The sequence below is a fragment of the Peromyscus maniculatus genome, chromosome 7 (genome assembly GCF_049852395.1).
Source record: "Peromyscus maniculatus bairdii isolate BWxNUB_F1_BW_parent chromosome 7, HU_Pman_BW_mat_3.1, whole genome shotgun sequence".
NCBI lineage: Eukaryota > Metazoa > Chordata > Mammalia > Rodentia > Cricetidae > Peromyscus > Peromyscus maniculatus.
In genome coordinates this window covers 118331253-118350494 of record NC_134858.1, presented here as the reverse complement: position 1 = coordinate 118350494, position 19242 = coordinate 118331253, and the positions used below count along the sequence as shown (strand labels likewise).

General features: G+C 48.9%; 1 protein-coding gene across 1 annotated transcript in view; it reads right to left on the bottom strand.

Moving 5' to 3' along the window:
• Positions 1 to 19242, bottom strand: part of Entpd3 (ectonucleoside triphosphate diphosphohydrolase 3) — a 29247-nt gene that overhangs the window by 6962 nt on the left and 3043 nt on the right. Inside the window, exons 3-9 of the mRNA XM_006992026.4 lie at positions 17707 to 17834; positions 8077 to 8194; positions 6520 to 6670; positions 4421 to 4580; positions 3420 to 3653; positions 1751 to 2023; positions 1505 to 1615 (exon numbers count right to left, since the gene is read on the bottom strand). Of these exons, the coding sequence (XP_006992088.1) occupies positions 1505 to 1615; positions 1751 to 2023; positions 3420 to 3653; positions 4421 to 4580; positions 6520 to 6670; positions 8077 to 8194; positions 17707 to 17834 (1175 nt within the window). The remainder of the gene's footprint in view (positions 1 to 1504; positions 1616 to 1750; positions 2024 to 3419; positions 3654 to 4420; positions 4581 to 6519; positions 6671 to 8076; positions 8195 to 17706; positions 17835 to 19242) is intronic.

The window sequence follows — 19242 nt, the reverse complement described above, 5'->3', positions numbered from 1 at the left end:
AGGAGGTAGAGACACCTGAGAGGGCAGCGGGCAGGTGAATCCCAAAGTGTGCATGTGGGAGCACCGGGGGGTGACAGCAGTGTTTCGGAACCCATCGCTGGGAATTCCATGGAAATGACAAGTAACAGGATTGCACAAGAACCGAAATATGGACCCAGTGTTGCCCATAATCCAAAGTCACGGAGATTATTTACACCACGTGCAGCCTCAACCTACCGCGCTGTTCTCTTCCATTTGCACATATACACACATACACGCATATGTACACACATGCTCACCTATGTATCACATCTACACACATACACGCATATGTACACACATGCTCACCTATGTATCACATCTACACACATACACGCATATGTACACACATGCTCACCTATGTATCACATCTACACACATACACGCATATGTACACACATGCTCACCTATGTATCACATCTACACACATACACGCATATGTACACACATGCTCACCTATGTATCACATCTACACACATACACGCATATGTACACACATGCTCACCTATGTAACACATCTACACACATACATGCATATGTACACACATGCTCACCTATGTATCACATCTACACACATACACGCATATGTACACACATGCTCACCTATGTAACACATCTACACACATACACGTATATGTACACACATGCTCACCTATGTATCACATCTATACACATACACGCATATGTACACACATGTTCACTTATGTATCACATATACACGCATATGTACACACTTGCTCACCTATGTATCACACATACATTCATAGATGCATTTCAGAACACGGTCCAAGAATGGAGTCGTGTGGAGGGAATTCTGAGTGCTCGTAAGGAGACTCCAAGAAAACCAGACAAGAGTCTTATGGCCTCAGTGTCTTCAGAACACAGAATTGTTCTTGGAACGTGTTTTCATGCTCCCCCCCAGGTGTAGGGGATAGGAGTGAGTTTACTTCATGTTATTCATCACAACTGGCTGTTGTTATTTATTTACATGCCTCTATGGAAAAACATGTTTTTGCCACACGTGGCTTGTCTTTGTGATTGTACACTTTACTCAGGTGACTCTTCCTAAGCCTCGGAGTACAAATTATTCTGATGCTCTGAATAAAGTTGGCTAGTCCACCTGATTAATCAGCTCCATTCTCTCAGGTCCCACCACCTCTAGAGGGGTAATCAGATGCATATACATAAAGAAACACATCCACAAACATATGCACCCAAACATGTACACACACACACGCACACACACACACACACACATGTTCACACACACACACACACGCACACACACACATGGTTACACACACAAACACATGGTTACACACACACACACACACGCACACACACATGTTCACACACACACACGGTTACACACACACACATGGTTGCACGCACACACACACACACACACACACACACACACACACACACACACGGTCTGCTGCACTGTCTGCCCTGACGCTCACTCACTCTCTTTTCTAACACTGACCTCCATCCAAGTGCGTCTGCAGAACTCCCAGCTGCTGCTGTTGAAGGAGGGAAGGGAGAAGCTTCCAGAGAGGTTCAGTGCGCTGGCCGTGTAGTAGAACCCCGCAAACGCCTGGGAGAGGACAGAGTGTGCTAGGGGGCTATCGGGGAGGGAATAAAGACGGCAGGGCAGAGGAAGGAAGGGGAGGGAGGGGGACTCCCCGGGGGTGCAGAGGCCCCCCACCTGCCAACTGGTCTTTGGTCTCACCACAAATGGCCCTTGAACCTTGGGCTGGTAAACGCCATCAAAGGAACAAGCGTCTTGCTCCTGGCAAGCTTTGAAGTCGAACACAGAAGCCACCCTCTCCCTGCACAGCCGTGGGTCTCCAGTTCCCGTGAAGGTGACCGTGTCACTGGGGCTGTAGCTCTTGGGCCTCTGCTTCTCAGTGCACAGGCTGCCGAACACGTGGCCCAAGTCGAAGGTGGTGCTGTAACCCCGAGGATAGCAGGGGTTGCTGATATTGGTTCCAGTGGGTGAGCTCTGGAGGGACGACAGGGAAGTGTGAGACGGAACAGTTTCCTTCTGGAAGATTCTCCCCACCACTACCCTGCAATGCCAAAAGAGAGGCTGAGAGCCACCATCGCACAGTGCACACTGCTGCCAGAGAGCGGGAATCCTAAGAACCTTCTCAGATGACCTGGTCTATACATGTATAACACAGGCAGGTGAATCAAACATTGACTGATAGTAAAAATCATAAAGATTTATTTTAAAACAGTTTGGGAGGGCAGGGAGATGGATGGCTCAGTCACTAAAGTGTTTGCTGCTCAAGCATAAGGACCTGGTGTGTGTGTGTGTGTGTGTGTGTGTGTGTGTGTGTGTGTGTGTGTGTGTGTGCAGTCTCACAGGTGCATATGTGCACATACCTGTGGAGGCCAGAGGTCAATGTTAGGTGTTGTTCCTCCAGTGCCATCCACTTGGTTTTCATTTCTTTTAGTAAGTTGTTTATTATTATTATTGTTTATTATTTTGAGAAAGGATCTCACTATGTGACCCTGATTTACTTGGAATCACTCTGTAGACCAGGCTGGCCTCAAATTCACAGAGATCCACCTGCCTCTGCCTCATGAATGCTCGGATCAAAAGTATGTGCCTCTCCACCTAGCCTTTTTAAGTATTTATTTTGTGTGTGTGTGGGTTTGTATGCATATGTACACATGCACATGTGAGCATCTGGGTGCCCACAGAAGCCAGAAGAGTGTCAGACCCCTTGGAACTGGAACTGTGGGTTGTTGTGACCACCATGTGGGTGGTAGGAGCTGAACTCCTGTCTTGTGGCAGAGCAGCCGATCCTCCTAACTGTGGAGCCACCTTTCCACCCCACACCTTCCTTTTTGAAACAGGTTCTCTCACGGGTCTGGAACTGGCCCAGTAGGACAGACTGGCTGGGCAGCAAGGCCCAGGGATCTGCCTGCCTCCGCCCGAGAGCACCCACATTACAGTACACATCACCATGCTGGCCTTTTCTCATTATGCAGCCTTGGCTGGCCTGGAGCTCACTATGTAGACTGGACTAGCCTTGAACTCACAGAGATTCTCCTGCCTCTACTTCATAAGCGCTGGGATTAAAGATGTGCACCAGCACACCGGGCCATGCCTGTCCAGGGAATCCAACTCCTGTCCTTACGATTTCACACCAGGCATTTCCCCAACCGAGCTATCACTGAAGTCCACTCCTCCCTAGTTTTTCTCACTCACATTTGCTGGAAGTGGTTAATCCAACAGAGGAGGAAAGGGAGACAGGAAGAGAGGGAGGGAGAAGAGACCCAGGATCACATGAGACTATGAAGTTATTTCTATCCACTCTGCAGACTGGAGTGAGGATGGACACTCCAGGCAGACCTCCTCCCCTGGCTCGGACCCTCCCACTCAGTACCTGCAGAAGAATCGCCAGGAACTTCTTCTCTGCTTCGTTCCGGCCATAACACTGGAAACTGTGTGTGTAGAGTGTGTACGTGTAGCCATATAAGGACACCTGCACCGTGTCACTGGCATTTGGCTCCATCTTTTCTTCTGACACAAAGGATATCTGGGTGGAGGCGCCTCCCAAATCCAAGGCTCCTGTGGTGTCTACTCCGTGTGGGTGAACCCACATGTGCCACAGGTTCCTCTGCATGGTGGGAAAGAAGTGAGAAGAAAAGGCGAAGACACCATCTCCGCTCGCCGGGGCTCTCCACCCAAGTTCCAAGTCCTGCTGCTGGGAAGGGTGGCAGCACTCAGGGCGGGCGCTCTCCTCATATGTGAGGATCATAAGCTAAATCGGTAACACAAATGCATGCAGCTCACGAGCTGTGTGTCACATGGAGGGCCTGGTTGTGTGCTGCCCCACACACCTGCAGGGAAATGTGTTCCCTGTTACTGCATCTATGGCCTTTCAGGGTGGAGTCTCATGAGATTTCCCAAAGATTAATCTTGCCAATTAATTTGAAAATTCAAAATATACTTGTGGGGGAATCAAAAGTCTAGTCTGGGATGTGGTCTCTATGTCCTCTGCAGGGAGGGCACAGTAAGGAGGCCAGGGACACAATGAAGACTCCTCCCTGGGGATTCTAGACAAAGATTGAGGACTCTAATCTCCAGGTGATTATGAGGCTCCTAGAAGGGTCATCCTCAAGCTACCCTTCTAAACATCCGAAGCCCAGGGTTCAATTTAGATCCCTCCCAAATTTCTTAAGAACCAGCAAAGTGATGCGACTTCTCGCCTCATCCACGCATTTGGTCGGGTATGTAAATGCCTTCCTGAGCGGTTGTCCCTGAGTGCTTCCCCATTGCATTACATGGAAGGAATGCCCCTGAACAAGGACCTCCACCTCCGCTATCACCCACAGGGATGGGATAAATGGTGAGATAAGAAACCATGCATTTCTTTCCACACACCTCCAGGAAATTTCCCATTATATAGTTGGCTGTAATCCATCCATACACCCCTTCCTCTTGCCCAGAAATGATTTGAGCACCCCTAAAATCAAAAGGCTGGGACTTGAAGTAGCTTTGGATGCTCTCAAGGACTTCATGAGCTGCTGTCTCATTCTGCAACCTATGCAAGGCACAGAACACAAGAGACTGAGCACCGAGGCAGGGTGGGTTTCCCGTCAACTCCCAGCCCATTCGGTAGATAGCTCTCCCAGGGCGGCTGGGAGGTGGGGTGCACTTGGTTACCTGCAGGACTGCCAGGTAGGAGAATAGCTTCTGGTGGAAGCCCCGTTTGTCATTGCCCTCCCCCGCCCCTAGCTGGTTCCTCCAGGAGGTAGGCAACTAGAAAGACTTCTTATCTGTTTTGCTCTGGCTCAGGTCAGTGGAGGATGTAAGACCGGAGAGGACACAGCAGTGACCTACAGTCTCTGGGGGCATCATAGAAAGGAGCCTCATTTATCAAAAAAACAAAACAAAACAAAACAAAAACCATGAGCTTAGGATGGAAGGGGAAGGGAAAGGCTCAGCCTTTGGATTCCTTGAAAGAGTTTCACCAGGAAGGGACATGAGTGTTTTCATGTCCCTGGACAGAAAAACACCAGCATGTGACCCTCAGAGGCCTGACAGCAGAGTACCACCAGGTTACCCAGGCACAATGTCATCATAGTTCCTTTCTGCCATGTGACCCTACAGAGCAGTGGTTTTCAATCTGTGGGTCGTGACCCTGTGGGGGTCAAATAACCCTTTCACATGGGTCACATATCAGATATTTACATTACAATTCATAACAGTAGAAACTTACAGTTAGGAAGTAGCAACGAAAATAACTTTATGGTTGGGGTCACCACAACATGAAGAACTGTATCGCAGCTTTAGGAAGGTTGAAAACCGCTGCTCTAGAGAAAGCTCACATGGAGGCAACTCTCCCTTTGTTAGTGGGGAAAGGAAGCTGGGTGCTTGGTTGCTCAGTGAGGGAAGGAAGAAAAGGCCTGGTTGCTTTAGGCAATGGTAAGGATAAAGAAACATCCAGAAGGTCCTACCCAGCAGCAGATGCTCTTTACAAGTTGGTGTTAAAGTGCCAGGCTTGCCTGGTCCTTTCTCCTGCTGGGATCATGAGCAGGGGACCTTACTTCCAACACCCTGAGCAGCTTGTACCCTGGACAGATTACATTTCAATTTTTTTTTTCTGGAGTTATTTTAAAAATTCGATTTCTATTTCAAGGTCAAAGTACTACTACAATGAAGAAATGGAGACAGCTGGAGATGTAGCTCACTGGTAGAGCACTTGCCTAGCATGTGGGAGGTCCTGGGTTCAATGCTCACCACAAGAAAACAAAACAAAACAAAAAGAAAAAGAAAAAAGACATTAAACTTGGCATGGTGACCTATAATTTGCAGAGGCAGGAGGATGGCTGTAAGTTCAAGGACAGCCTGGGCTACATAGTAAGTTGCAGACTAACATGGACAACAGTGTGAAACTCTATCTTAACAAAACAAAGACTATATATATTCACACACACACACACACACACACACACACACACACACACACACAAATATTATATGTCCCTAGGATCAATGTCATGTTCTACAGGCTCAACAGGAACAGAATGGATGGAATGAGATGTTTGTTCCATAAAAACTCCAAAGGCTTTGCCCTGGGTGAGGAGTAGACATTGCATTATCTTACAAAGGTCTCTGGAACATTCTGCACAAGGCAGAGCCTACGTGGCTAAGGGCTGAGCTTACCACAGAATTTAACTGACTGTTTACCCATGCCAAAAACAATAACTATTCTCCAAGGAAGTACAGGATACCCAGTGATCCGATGTCATACCAATCTGACCTTTTCTAGACTTCTTGGTAAAATCCCCACGGAGAAGGAACCCAATTTTAGAAGTGTTTCTTTCTTGCTGTGAAAATAATGGCTAAAAGTTTCCCAGCCATCAAAGCCTAAACTTACAGCAGAATATGGGCTTTTTTCTCTTGGACTTGCTCCCAGAAACAGAGTGACATGCTTGGCTGTTTTGGTCACATGGGCTGCTTTGTGCCTTTGGTCTTACCTCAGCAAGCGCATCCCAGCTGTGGCTCCCAGGTAAATGCGGGTGGATCCATGGAGGTGCTCCGGGACCTGTTCCTTGACCTTTAACATGCATTCCTCAAAGGCCTTGGGGGCATCTTGGGGATTCTTCTCATAGCTGGAGATTCCAGATCCTGAAGAGCAAGCAGTCAGAACTCACTAGCTTTCCTTAGAACAAACAACAGTAAAAAAGACTTTTAAATAAAAAGTCAGGGGATGGGGAGATGGTTTGTGATAAAGTACTTGCAATGTAAACACAAGCACCTGAGTTCTGTCCTCCAGAACTCAAGTAAAAAACTGAGTGTGATGGTATGTGCTTGTAATCCCAGCGTGGGGAAGGGGATGGGGGGGGGGGGGACTTAGGAGAGTGGCCCCTGGCAGGATACTTGTGGTGCAGTAGATGGCCCTATACCTACATACAAGGATGACACTGGACTCCGTAAGAGATCCTACCTCAAAAAAAAAAAAGAAAGAAAGACTGGAAAGAGAGGGAGGGAGGGAGGGAGGAAGGGAAGGAGAGAGGGAGGAAGGGAAGGAGAGATAGAGGAAGAGAAGAAAAGAAAAAAGAAAAATTAAAAACCCTAGGTGGATGGTACTTGAGGACTGGTAACCAAGGGGGTCCTCCAGCCACCATAGTCATGTATACGTGCACGCCTCTGCACTCACACACTAGCTGCCCCTTGGTGGAAGGAGCTCTTGGCAGTCTGGATGCTGTCTGTGACTAAGGGCCAAGATGGATTCACAGAACCCTCAGAACACCCAGAAATGAACCATCTTTCTTTTGATTGACGTTGCCTCAGGAATCCATATATACTCTTGAGGGATCAGAGGCCGCAAACTCCAGCTGAAATGACATACTAGAAGTTTGGTAGCTGTCACACCCTCGAGGACACGTGGCTTCTCCAGCACTAATGTGGGTTTCTGTTTTCTCAGAGTGGTGGCCAGCCACAGGGATGGTGAACCCAAGCACATCCCAGAGGTCTAGACCCTCCGGGCAGCCTCAGTGGGTATCAACTCCTGCCTCTGTTGGTGGTCTCCACTTAAGTGTCTGTAGCTCTGGCTGCTATGGGAAAGCCACCCTGAATGGCCTGGTTCCCAGCATTCTTGTGTGTGTGTGTGTGTGTGTGTGTGTGTGTGTGTGTGTGTGTGTGTGTGTTGTCTGTCTGTCTTGGTGTATGTGCTGTGTGTATTCCTCTCCTACAGCACTGCCTACTCTACAAGCACGTACCACCTGGCTTTCTCACATCATCCCGTGCAAACTGGGAGCTGGGAAATTTGCACAAGAAAATGTTGAACCCTTGCCTGCTGCTCTCACTGCATGGAGCAGGCCCTTCATTTCTCACACACAAGTTTCATGATTCCCATCATCACCTAGGAGAATGCTGCAGCGGGGAAATCTCAGCCCATTCACTGCCCCTCACATCCCCCCAAGGTGGAGGGCGGGGATGGAAGGGACTAAGCCAAGCTGGCTCCACAGATGGGCAGCACGCGGCACTCCAGGCTCTCCTGACCCCAGCCCAGGCCTCCCTGCCCCCTTTACCTTTCACATTGCATCTGAAGGTTTGGCTGACCACTCCTGTGTTGTTCTCCTTTTCTGCTGGCCACTGATACACGTAGACAGTGGTTCTGGAAGATCCAGCATCCAGCACAATTCCATACTGAAGGGAAGAGGAAAAGAGTTGGAAACAGGCTGGACCCTTCCGAGTGCTCATCTCACTGTGGACCACTGAGATGAGCACTCAGATGTCAATTAACTTATTCTTGGAGAATTTCATACACGCATGAAATTATTTTGGTCATATCAACTCCCAATTCCCTCTCCAGCTCTTTCCCATTATGCCCCTGCCCCGTAATTCTGTCTTTTCATAGCCCACCGAGTCCAGTGTCATCCTTGTGTGTAGGTGTATGGCCAGCTACTGCACCACAGGCTTCCTACCAGGGGCCACTCACCTAAGAAAACTGACCCTCTCTTCCCGGCAGTGGTCACCTGCCCATAGCTCCTCAGCTAGGGTGGAGCCCTGGAACCTTCCCTTCATCTATGTTGGATGCTGACTGGCTTGTACGTGGCATGTGCTGGCAGCCGCAGCCACCGTGAGCTCGTGAGTGCAATGCTCTGATGTGCCCAGATGACACCATTTCTCTGCAGCAGTCCGTCCGGCTCTGGCTCTTACAGTCTTCCACCCCCTCTTCTGCAATGTTTCCCGAGCTATGTTGGGAAGGGGTTTGATACAGATGTCTCATTTAGGGCTGAGTACTCTGTGGTTACTCATCCTCTGCACTCTGACCAGCTGTGGACCTCTGTATTGATAGCTGTCCACCACGAAAGAAGCTTCCCAGAGAAGGACTGAGAGCTGTGCTCACCTATGAGCACAGATGTATGTTGAAGGCAGCTTGACACTATGTCCATTTAGCAAAATAACAGAAAGGGGAGCTGCTGTGGAATGACTCTCCTGTACACTGTAAAGATTTGTCACTAGAATTGGTTTAATAAAATGCTGATTGGCCAGTAGCCAGGCAGTAAGTATAGGTGGGATGAGCAGACTAGGAGAATTCTGGGAAGAGGAAGGGTGGAGTCAGGAGTCACCAGCCAGACACAGAGGAAGCAAGATGAGAATGTTGCACTGAGAAAAGGTACCAAGTCACGTGGCTAAACATACATAAGAATTATGTGTTAATTTAAGCATAAGAGCTAGATAGTAACAAGCCTGAGCTACTGGTCGAGCATTTATAAGTAATATTAAGACTCTGAGCCAAGTACTTGGGAAGCAGCTGCCAGGATGGGGAGCAGGTGGTTGGGACAGGAAACTTCCACCTACAGAGAACCCTGGCCATATTAATGCACATTTTCATTTAGGTAGGGGCAGATCAAGACGAGAGAACTATTTGTCTCCAAATCAGCTGCAGCTCCCTGGACTCTGGGGAAGGGGTGAGATGAGGTAGGTAGGCTCTCAGTCTTGGTCATGCTTGGGACTCCCCTGGGGAGGGAGGGAGCTTAAAATGCCCAGTGCTGAGGCTCCACACCAGACCAATTAAGTCTGAATTTCTAAGAATAGGCACAGCAACTCCTCCCCGGGTAATTCTAATATGTAGATGATTGAGAAGCGATTGTGAAGGAGCTGGTAAACAGTTAGTGAGCACCCAGATCCCGGCTCCATCCAGACCCAGGGATAACACTGGGTCTCAGTGAATGTCCAGGCTTACTGTGGAGATAAACAACCAAAAGAAATTGTGGGAAGACACCATAGGAACTTCACACAAGGAAGAGCCATGTTAGGATTCCCATCAGCCCTCCGAAGGAGAAGTACGCACGATTAAGGGCAAAAGAGCAATGTCATGTTGGCAGCTGCTCCCCCTGCGGTAACACAGGTGTGAACAAGTGGGCTGGCACCAGGGAGCTATACCTGCAAGCCCAGCCACTCAACCCAGACATACTGGACTATCAATGCATGTTAGGTGTGGAACTAGGGATGCTGGCCCAAGGCCAGAGTCAGCTGGGGGCACCCAGGGGGCTTCAGGGGGCACCCTTCCTCCTATTCCTTGACTTTTAGTCTAGCTTTTCTTGACCTATGGGAGAAGATGAAGCTGGATCCCAGACAGGATGCTCTAACCGGGTTCTCCAGTCTCACAATGCTGGGAGGTAGTTAACCTCCTGGGGTTCCCTCATCTCAGGTGACTTACTGCAGAGGTAAACAGGAAACCATATGCCCAGTGTTAAGTGGCTGCTTGTTTTAAAAGGCCATAATTGCTGAGTATGGTAGTATTGTCGGTAATCTCATCAGCTAGGAAAGCTGAGACAGGAAGGTCAGGAGTTCAAGGTTATCCTTGGCTACACAGCAAGTATGAGGCCAGTCTGGGCTACATGAGACCCTGTGTCTGAAGAATAAACACATAAAAAATAAAAAGATTACTCTCAGCTAAGTGTAGTGGCCAATGCTTGTAATCTCAATATCTGGAAGGCTGAGATAAGATTGTTGCACATCCCCGGGAGCTGGTGGCACACACCTTTGATCCCAGAACTCAGGAGGCAGAGGCAGGCGGATCTCTGTGAGTTCAAGCCCAGCCCAGGCTACAGAGTGAGTTCCAGGACAGGCTCCAAAGCAACACAGAGAAACCCTGTCTGGAAAAATCAAAAGAGAAAAAAAGAAAAGCTCTTAACTCTCTTGCCTCAGCCTCCTCTGTGCCAGGACTGCACGGGGGTGCCACCTAGCAACAGTTATTTATGTGTGTGTGTGTGTGTGTGTGTGTGTGTGTGTGTGTGTGTGTGTGTGTAAAGATTATTTTTATCTTCTATATGAGTATTTGCCTGCATGTATGTGTACCACATGCACTCCTAGTGCCCATGGAGACCAGAAAAGGGTGTCAGGTCCCCTGAAGGTGAGTTACAGATAGTGTGAGCCAGCATGTGGGTGCTAGGAACTGAACCAAAGTCCTCTGCAAGAGCAGCCAGTGCTCTTAACCAGTCCATCTCTCCAGCCCAGTTACATTTCTAAACCAGCATGGGATTATACTGTACATTTGTACACAGGATTTATGTGTTTAATGGTCTTCCTTAACAAGTCTCCATGGAATCCTCCCTTCAGTAAACCACTTTGAATAGTTCCATCATGTCTTTGTGAACTACAGAATGATTGACATGAGCACCTCTCTGGTCTAGGCCTGCAGGAGCGTTCCAGTTCTCTTCTATCATGAGCAACTGCCCCAGCTCCTGGGTCACACCTCTCTATTCTACTGAACTAGAAAATCAGTGCTGTTGGCTCTCGGACAGCTCCTTAATCTCAGCCCTTCAGCCTGATGAATCTGATAGGGATCCTGACAGGACATTCCCGGGGCAAACAAGGCAGGCTTTGTTCAGATCTGTCCCAGGCAGAGACTCCCAGTGAGATTAAAGGGCAGGTAGAAACTGAAGCCAGGCACTGAAGAGGCCAAGGCCTCTGGAGGATCAGCCCGATTTCTCCCCCTCCCCCTACAGAGGAACTGATCACCACCCCTGTCATTGCCCCTGCCATGCCTGGTGCCAACCCATGGGGTGGGGGGGGAGTAGGGAGAGACTGAGAGGAATCTGCCATTCCCCAAGTCCGTTTTCAAACCTTCGAAAAGGAAGCGTGCATTCCCAGAGTGTGACGCCTCAGGACTGATCCTAGGATGAGATTGGAAGGAAGGTAGAGTATCCACTCTTTGTAACTCCAACTGGTACTGGGCTTCTAACAGTGCCTGGACACCCAGCACCTGCTGGTGGGGGACCAGGACCCAGCTCCACGTCTAACACCGACACCTCATTGGCATATGTGGTGTCTGTGCATATGTGTGGATGGTGAACATATGTGGTGGCCAGAGGCTGACATTGGGGGTCTACTCTAATACATTTTTTTAAGATCTACTTATTTTTATTTTATGTGTATGGGTGTTTTGCCTGTATGTCTGTGTGTACCATGTGCATGCCTGGTACATGGTTCACACAGGAAGTCAAAAGAGGGCATCAGATTCCCTGAGTCACAGATGGCTGTGAGCTGCCATGTGGGTGCTGGGACTGAACAGAACCCTTTGGAAGAAGAACAGCCAGTGCTCTGAAGTGCTGAGCCCTCTCTCCAGCAGCTCCACCTTGTCTTTTGGGCTAAGGTTTCTCATTGTACCTGACACTCACCAACTGCCAAGACTAGCTGGCCATCTCCACCTCCCAGGGCCAGAACTGGGGCAGATGCCACCGCACCTCGTCTTCACTCTTGTACAAGCAACGCCCCCCCCCCCCAGCCATCTCCCCAGGTGCCCACATCCGCAAAGTGAAAAAATATTTTAACTCATATTTAGAGACTATTTGCTTAAATCACTGGACCCACTGTGGATGCTCTGATGATAAGGGGGTGGGAGGGAAATATTTTCTCAACTCAACTAGGAGGTGATGGGTTATTTATGGGCAGTGTGCTGTCAAAAGAGAAGCATGGCTTGAATGTGGTTCTGATGACACATCCAGTGTGTTTCTCAAGGCATGGCAATATATGCCCTCCACTCCAGCACTCAGGAGACAGGAGGCAGGCCAATCATTGTGAGTCTGGAGGCAGCCTGGTCTACAGAGTGAGTTCCAGACCAGCCAAGACTACACAGAGAAACCCTATCTCACAAACAAACAAACAAACAAACATACAAACAAAGAACAGAGAACAGTCTTCTTCTACTTTTTCTTCTTTTGTTTTGTTTTTCTGTTTGTTTGTTTTGTTTTGTTTTTTCAAGACAGTTTCTCTGTGTAGCCCTGGCCAACCTGTAACTCGCTCTGTAGACCAGGCTAGGCTAGTCTCAACTCAGAGATCTGCCTCTGCCTGCTAAGTGCTAGGATGAAAGGCATGGGCTACCACAGCCTAGCTGGAACAGGCTTCCACACTAAAGCCCGAGGTCAACATTTGAATACTGCGCGATCTTCTGCTGAAAGCAGAAGCAGAGGTGATAGGTCACGGGTCGTGAGGTCAGCCGTCTTAGATTTGTTACTAGCACTCTCAGAGGAGGGCACAGTAACAGACTTCTGAGCAGAGAACTAACTTTAACTGGTGTATCAGTAAGCCTTATTGCCTTCGTACGGCTAGTATTAATCATCTTCTCTGACATGAGAACAGACCGGGGATTAAGCCGCAGCAACTCTCAGACCCGTCAGTACTCAGAGTCCCCAGGCTTTCAGAGTCCCAGGAAATCAAGTTTGATGAGACAACTGTGGAATAACAACAGGCCTAATGTGCTGTGATCAATATACTGCCTTTGTTGGACAGAAGATCCTTCAGCCTACACCCCAGGAGCAAAGCTGGCTCCAGGCAAGGAAAACCAGCGTGTGTCTGGAGGAACCATTTAGACACTTCCTGCTGCCTCAAAACCAGAATAGCATGGGCCACAAGGTACCAGAAATCTAGGGGACTGAGCAAGGCTCCCTGAGGGCTAGTGGGGAGACTTTCACCCAGCCTGCTCAGTGACTGTACTTCAGAGAACATCAGTAGAACATGGGCATGAGAACCAAGAAGCCGTGATCTTCTCCTCGGCTAATGAGGCCGTGGCCCGAGCAGCTCTGAGGGAAAGTCAATCCCTGAACCCTTAAGACTCTTCAGGACCCTCTTCGACGGTGACAACCAGTGGCTAAAACCAGAGAGTGGCACTGGGGTATTGGGAACAGACAGAGAAACCTCAAACATGGATGGCCATGATGGGAGAGAGGGAGGGTGAGAAAACCCTCAAAGGGAAGATTTGGGACTTTGTGGTGATAAGGCAGGTGGGGGCCCGGGTGAAAAATGAGAGTGAGGTCATCATGTTTACTCCTCAAGCTTGCCGAGCAGGTCAGACCAGCCACACAAGGACCTGGGGACATTTCTGACCCTAGATTGAGTTTTCCTTTAATGCTTCTGCTCTTAAACTTGCCTCAGTCAAGGTCAGGCAAGTCAAGGCTGCATTTAGGAGCAGGTGTCATTCATACCCTTTCCTGGGGGCAGCAAACACTTGGGGCACAGGCGAAGCTGGGCCTCATAGCCCACAGCTAGCTGCACAGACGCAAAACACCAGCAAAGCCATAGCGCCCTCACAGTCATTCAGCTACACCCCTGCAGCGCTCTGCCCTACCCTGCCATATCACGGAAAACACAGAGGTCTCGCAAACCTAAGCAAAGCTGCAGGTGGGACTCTCTCTGCCAGCTGTCAGTCACCTGCCCTGCTTCTGCCCAGAGCATCTGTCTCTTCTCACATTTCATCCGCCCACTCAAGCAAAATGGACCATCCAAACCAGGCAACTTCCTGTGCCCTGCGACTGTGGCCAGGGCCAGCAGCTATTCCAAAAGAATTGAAAGGCTGGCTCTCTCTCTCTCTCTCTCCTCTCTCTCTCTCTCTCTCTCTCTCTCTCTCTCTCTCTCTCTCTCTCTCTCTCTCTCTCTCTCTCTCTCTTTCTCTCTCTCGTGCTGGGATTATAGGTACATGCAATCTTACCAGCTGTTTAGTAAATAGTAATGACACGCTTCATAAGGATATAAAGTACAGTGTGACACTACGCAAGCCAGCCACAGACCTCTGTTGGTGCCAGCATGCATCACGCTGTCCTTTTACTCAGCTGGCAGCACCGTGGGTTTCCTGGCACCGGCATCACCGCAAACACATGCGTAATGTGTACAGTAATGAACACTGTACCACGACGTCTGTCTCAGTTAGGGTTTCTATCGCTGTAGAGACACCATGACCACGACAACTCTTACAGAGAAACTATAACTGGAGTGGCTTCTATTTTCAGAGGTTTAGTCTATTATCACCATAGTGTGACATGGTGGCATGTGGTCCTATATCTTGGCTTACAAGCAACAGGAAGTGATCTGTCTCACTGGGCGTGGTTTGAGCATATACAAGACCTCAAAGCCCACCTCCACAGTGACACACTTCCTCCAACAAGGCCACACCTCCTGATAGTGTCACACCCTCTGGGGGCCATTTTCTGTCAAACCACCCGACAATGTCACAAGAGCACCCTGTCACTAGCTGACAGGAAGTTTTAGCTCTAACTCCTACAAGCAGCTACCTAGAGGCCACCTCCCAGACCAGCAGTTAAGAGACCCTGACTTAAGGATCCAGTCACCATAGCACATTCTAGAAGAGGGAGCACAGGCTCAGGGTAGGCATGTCCTGTGGAGAGATCCTAACACGAAGTCCAGTTAGAGCTGGTCCTTTTGAAATGTGGGCCCAGGTATGTGGCTACAGTTACAGCATTCTAAGGTGGTCCCGGTCTTCCCTCCCATCCCCCACATCCCCCATATGGACAGGGCTTCCTGCATCAGGGCGCCCCTCCCCATGCTCCTGTGCTGGTTGGCTTGGTTGTCAACTTGACTCAAGCTGGCGCCATCTGAGAAGAAGGAACCGACTAGTCTGTGGGCACGTGTGTTGAGCGTTTTCTTGATTCTTGGTTGTTTTCTTGATGTCCGAGGGCCCAGCCCACTGTGGGAGGTGCTAAGCCTAGGCAGATGGTCCTGGGGCGTAAGGAAACAAACTGAGCAAACCCTGGGGAGCAAGTCAGTCAGTAGGCAGCACTCCTCCACGGCTTCTGCTTCAGTTCCTGCCTCCAGGGTCCCGCCTTGAGCTCCTCCCTGATTTCCCTTTAGGATAGACTGTAAGCTGAAATACCACTCCTCCCCGCACGCTGCTCTTGGTTATGGTTTCGTTATCATGGCAACAGAAAGCAAACCAGGACAGCTCCCACAGAGATTCTCCTCCTGGACTCCATTCAGGGCAGGGGAAGCAGGAGGAGGGAAGAGAGCCTAGCTGTGGGAAGCGAGGGCTGATTTCTGTTCCGGTCTTGCGACTCACTAGACAAATGTCTGCCTCTTTGCAAAATGGTGGTCAGCCAGTGTTGGCACTGCCACCTCCGCGGTCGGCACGAGGTTAAGAAAGACAAATTGCCCTGTGTGAGGTGGTGCTCACTCGAACAAGCAGCAGTATAAGAAGTGTGAAGACAAGGTATGATCTTTGTTGCAGTCCTGATTTTTCATAGTTTGTAGAAAAAGGCAGAGCCCGAACCATGGAAAAAAAGCTTCTCTTGCCTCAGCTGATGCCTTGGGCAGGACCATTTGCTTTTCTCTCATCTCAGGTTAAACATTTTTTCCCCTTTACATTCTTCATAAGGACTGAGAGTTCCTTTAAACATTTTATTTTATTTTTAATTACATGTATATGTGTATATCTGTGTGTAGGTATGTGCGTGTAAGTACAGGTACCCCTGCAGGCCAGAAGAGGGCATCAGATCTCCTGAAGGTACAGGAGGTTGTAGGTGGCTCAACATGGGCTCTGGGAACTGAGCTCAGGTCCTCTGCAAGAGCAGCAAAGCCCTTTTTATCACTGAACTATCTCTTCAGCCACCGAGATTTTTGTTGTTGTTGTTGTTGTTTTGTTTTTCAAAACATGGTTTCTCTGTGTTAACATCTCTGACTGTCCTGGAACTCACTTTGTAGACCAGGCTGTCCTTGAACCCACAGATATTTGCCTGCCTTTGCCTCCCGAGTGCTGGGATTAAAGGTATGCGTCACCACCACCTGGCAACCACTGAGATTCTTAAGTAAAATATTCCACACCTTTAATTCCAGCACTAGGGAGGCAGAGACAGGTGGATGTCTGTGAGTTCTAGGCCAGCCTGGTCTGCATAGTAAGTTCCAGGACAGCCAGGGCTATGTAAGAGACCCTGTCTCAACAAACAAACCAACAAAAAACCACCACAAGGAAAAGATCTTACTCTAACCCACCCAAATACCAGGCAAGGCTGCTCATGGAACCCCAGGTAATATTACTTCCTTATGTTCTGAATCTGTCTGCTCCAAATACAACCTTCGAGCAGTTGCTGGTGGCAGATGATGGAGAAAACAATGAGAGCAAGTGTAACTACTAAAGGAGAGTCAGATAACGCGGCTGAGTGACTTGGCTCCCTGATGGAGCCTTTTCCAGCTAAGAAGACGTCATACATTTTTAATGATCCCCAAACCTAACAACAGCATGCAGCAGAGACACTAAGTGGCCTTCAGAGCCTAAAATATTACTGTTTGGGGTATTACATAAAATGTTTGCTGACGGATTCCCAAAATGACTGCAGGGCTCCCTGAATCATCGCTCCTCATCACTCTTCATTTCAAGGCCCACCCCCCCCACCCCCACCTACCATCCATCTCCCCAGAGTGAAGGCCAGCAATCAAGCACCAGGCCATTTGGGGATGAACTCAGAGAGGTCACTGGACCTACATACAGTCCCGATGGGACTGGAGGGGCCATACACATGTCTTAGACCTAAGAGAAATGGCACAAATACGGCTCAAAGAGATTTCTCAACACCCTTAAAACCAGGAGCCTGCTGTTCACTCATGATCAGACTGCATGCTTCCCAGAAACTGATTGACTGGTAAGAGCAGGCACTGTACACCTGCAATTCTTGGGTACACATTCTATCTTTTTATCCTATAGTAGAAGTCAAAGCAAGGCCACCCAGTCCCTGGAAAAAGTGTCACTCCTCAGTCTGCACCCTGAACATCACAAGCCTAGTACCCTCAGACCTTCTCCGTGGGTCTCATGTTGCTTTCTCCAGCTGGAGGCAGGGAAAGAGAGTTCCCCTTTAAGTTATGGTTTTAGGATGACTGATGCTGTGGCCCGTTCTGCCTGGTTGATGCTGTGGCCCACTCTGGCTTACCTTCAGCCCCGGAGGGAGGACCTGAGGGTGATGGATCTGGATGAGTGTGAGTGTCACCAGCACCACGACGCTCACAAGCAAGACCACCAAGGTGATGATGGCTGGAGTCCGGGAGAGGGCCCTGAAGCCTGCAGTGGGAAGCCAAGCATGGTGACCTGAGTTCCAACACCCAGAGGCTGTTCTCTGATCTCTATATACAGGACACACACACACACACACACACACACACGTAAATAAATATGTATATGTAAAATGAAAATTTTAAATGCAGATTGAAAATCTGGGTTTTCAGTTGGGCAGTGGTGGCACATGCCTTTAATCCCAGCACTCAGGAGGCAGAGGTAGGCGGATCTCTGTGAGTTCAAGACCAGCCTTGTCTAATGAGCTAGTTCCAGGACACCCGGGGCTACACAGAGAAACCCTGTCTCAGAAAAAAAAAATCTGGATTTTCTACTAAAACATGATATGATCCTTTGCTTAATCTCAGTGAAAGGAATTAGAACTGTGGATCTTAGCAAATGGAAATTATTTCATTTATACAAAGCTTTAAAGCGAGCCAGGAACACACAGGGAAGAGTGGTCTCCTGAAGGTTTGGGGCAGGGGGCTCATGGGAGGGAAACGTGGGCACTTCTGCAGGGGTGGACTTGCTCTCCATGTGCACAGGACTATGGGGTGTGGGGTGCCTGTATTTGTCAAAACTCACCAAGCCCTTCAAAATCCTTTGGGGGAAAACTTGAAAATCAATCAACTAGCTTCTTCTGTACAATTCACCTTTTGAATTCTGTTATTCTCTCTCTCTCTCTCTCTCTCTCTCTCTCTCTCTCTCTCTCTCTCTCTCTCTCTCGTTTTGTTTTGAGACAGGGTTTCTCTATGTAGCTTTGTGCCTTTCCTGGAACTCACTTTGGAGACCAGGCTGGCCTTGAACTCATAGAGATCCGCCTGGCTCTGCCTCCAGAGTGCTGGGATTAAAGGCGTACACCACCACCGCCCAGCTTGTTTTGTTTTTTTGAGACAGGGTTTCTCCATGTAGTTTTGGTGCCTCTCCTGGATCTCGCCCTGTAGACCAGGCTGGCCTCACAGAGATCCCCTTGGCTCTGCCTCCCGAGTTCTGGGATGAAAGGCGTGTGCCACTGCCTCCCAGAGAATTCTGTAATTCTTAATAATTGCATACATGCCAGGCCTGGTAGCACCCAGCATTCAATAGGCAGAGGCAAGATCTCTGTGAGTTCAAGGCCTGCTTGGTCAACATAGAGAGTTCCAGGACAGCCTACACAGGAAGGTACTGCCTCAAACAAAGATGAAAGAATTGCATGCACAACCCTAAAACATGTGCATTCAGAAGGCGAGACTACCCAATTCGGGAGTATAATGAAAATCTAACCATTTCTCTCTATACCAACTATATGTAGTTTAAAAAAATATAACAGCTAGTTAATTAAAATGTTGAAGTTGGCTGGGCTTGAAACTACAGGCCTACAATCACAGTACTCCAAAAGCAGAGGGCTCAGAGTCAGAAGAATCAGTAGTTCAAGTCC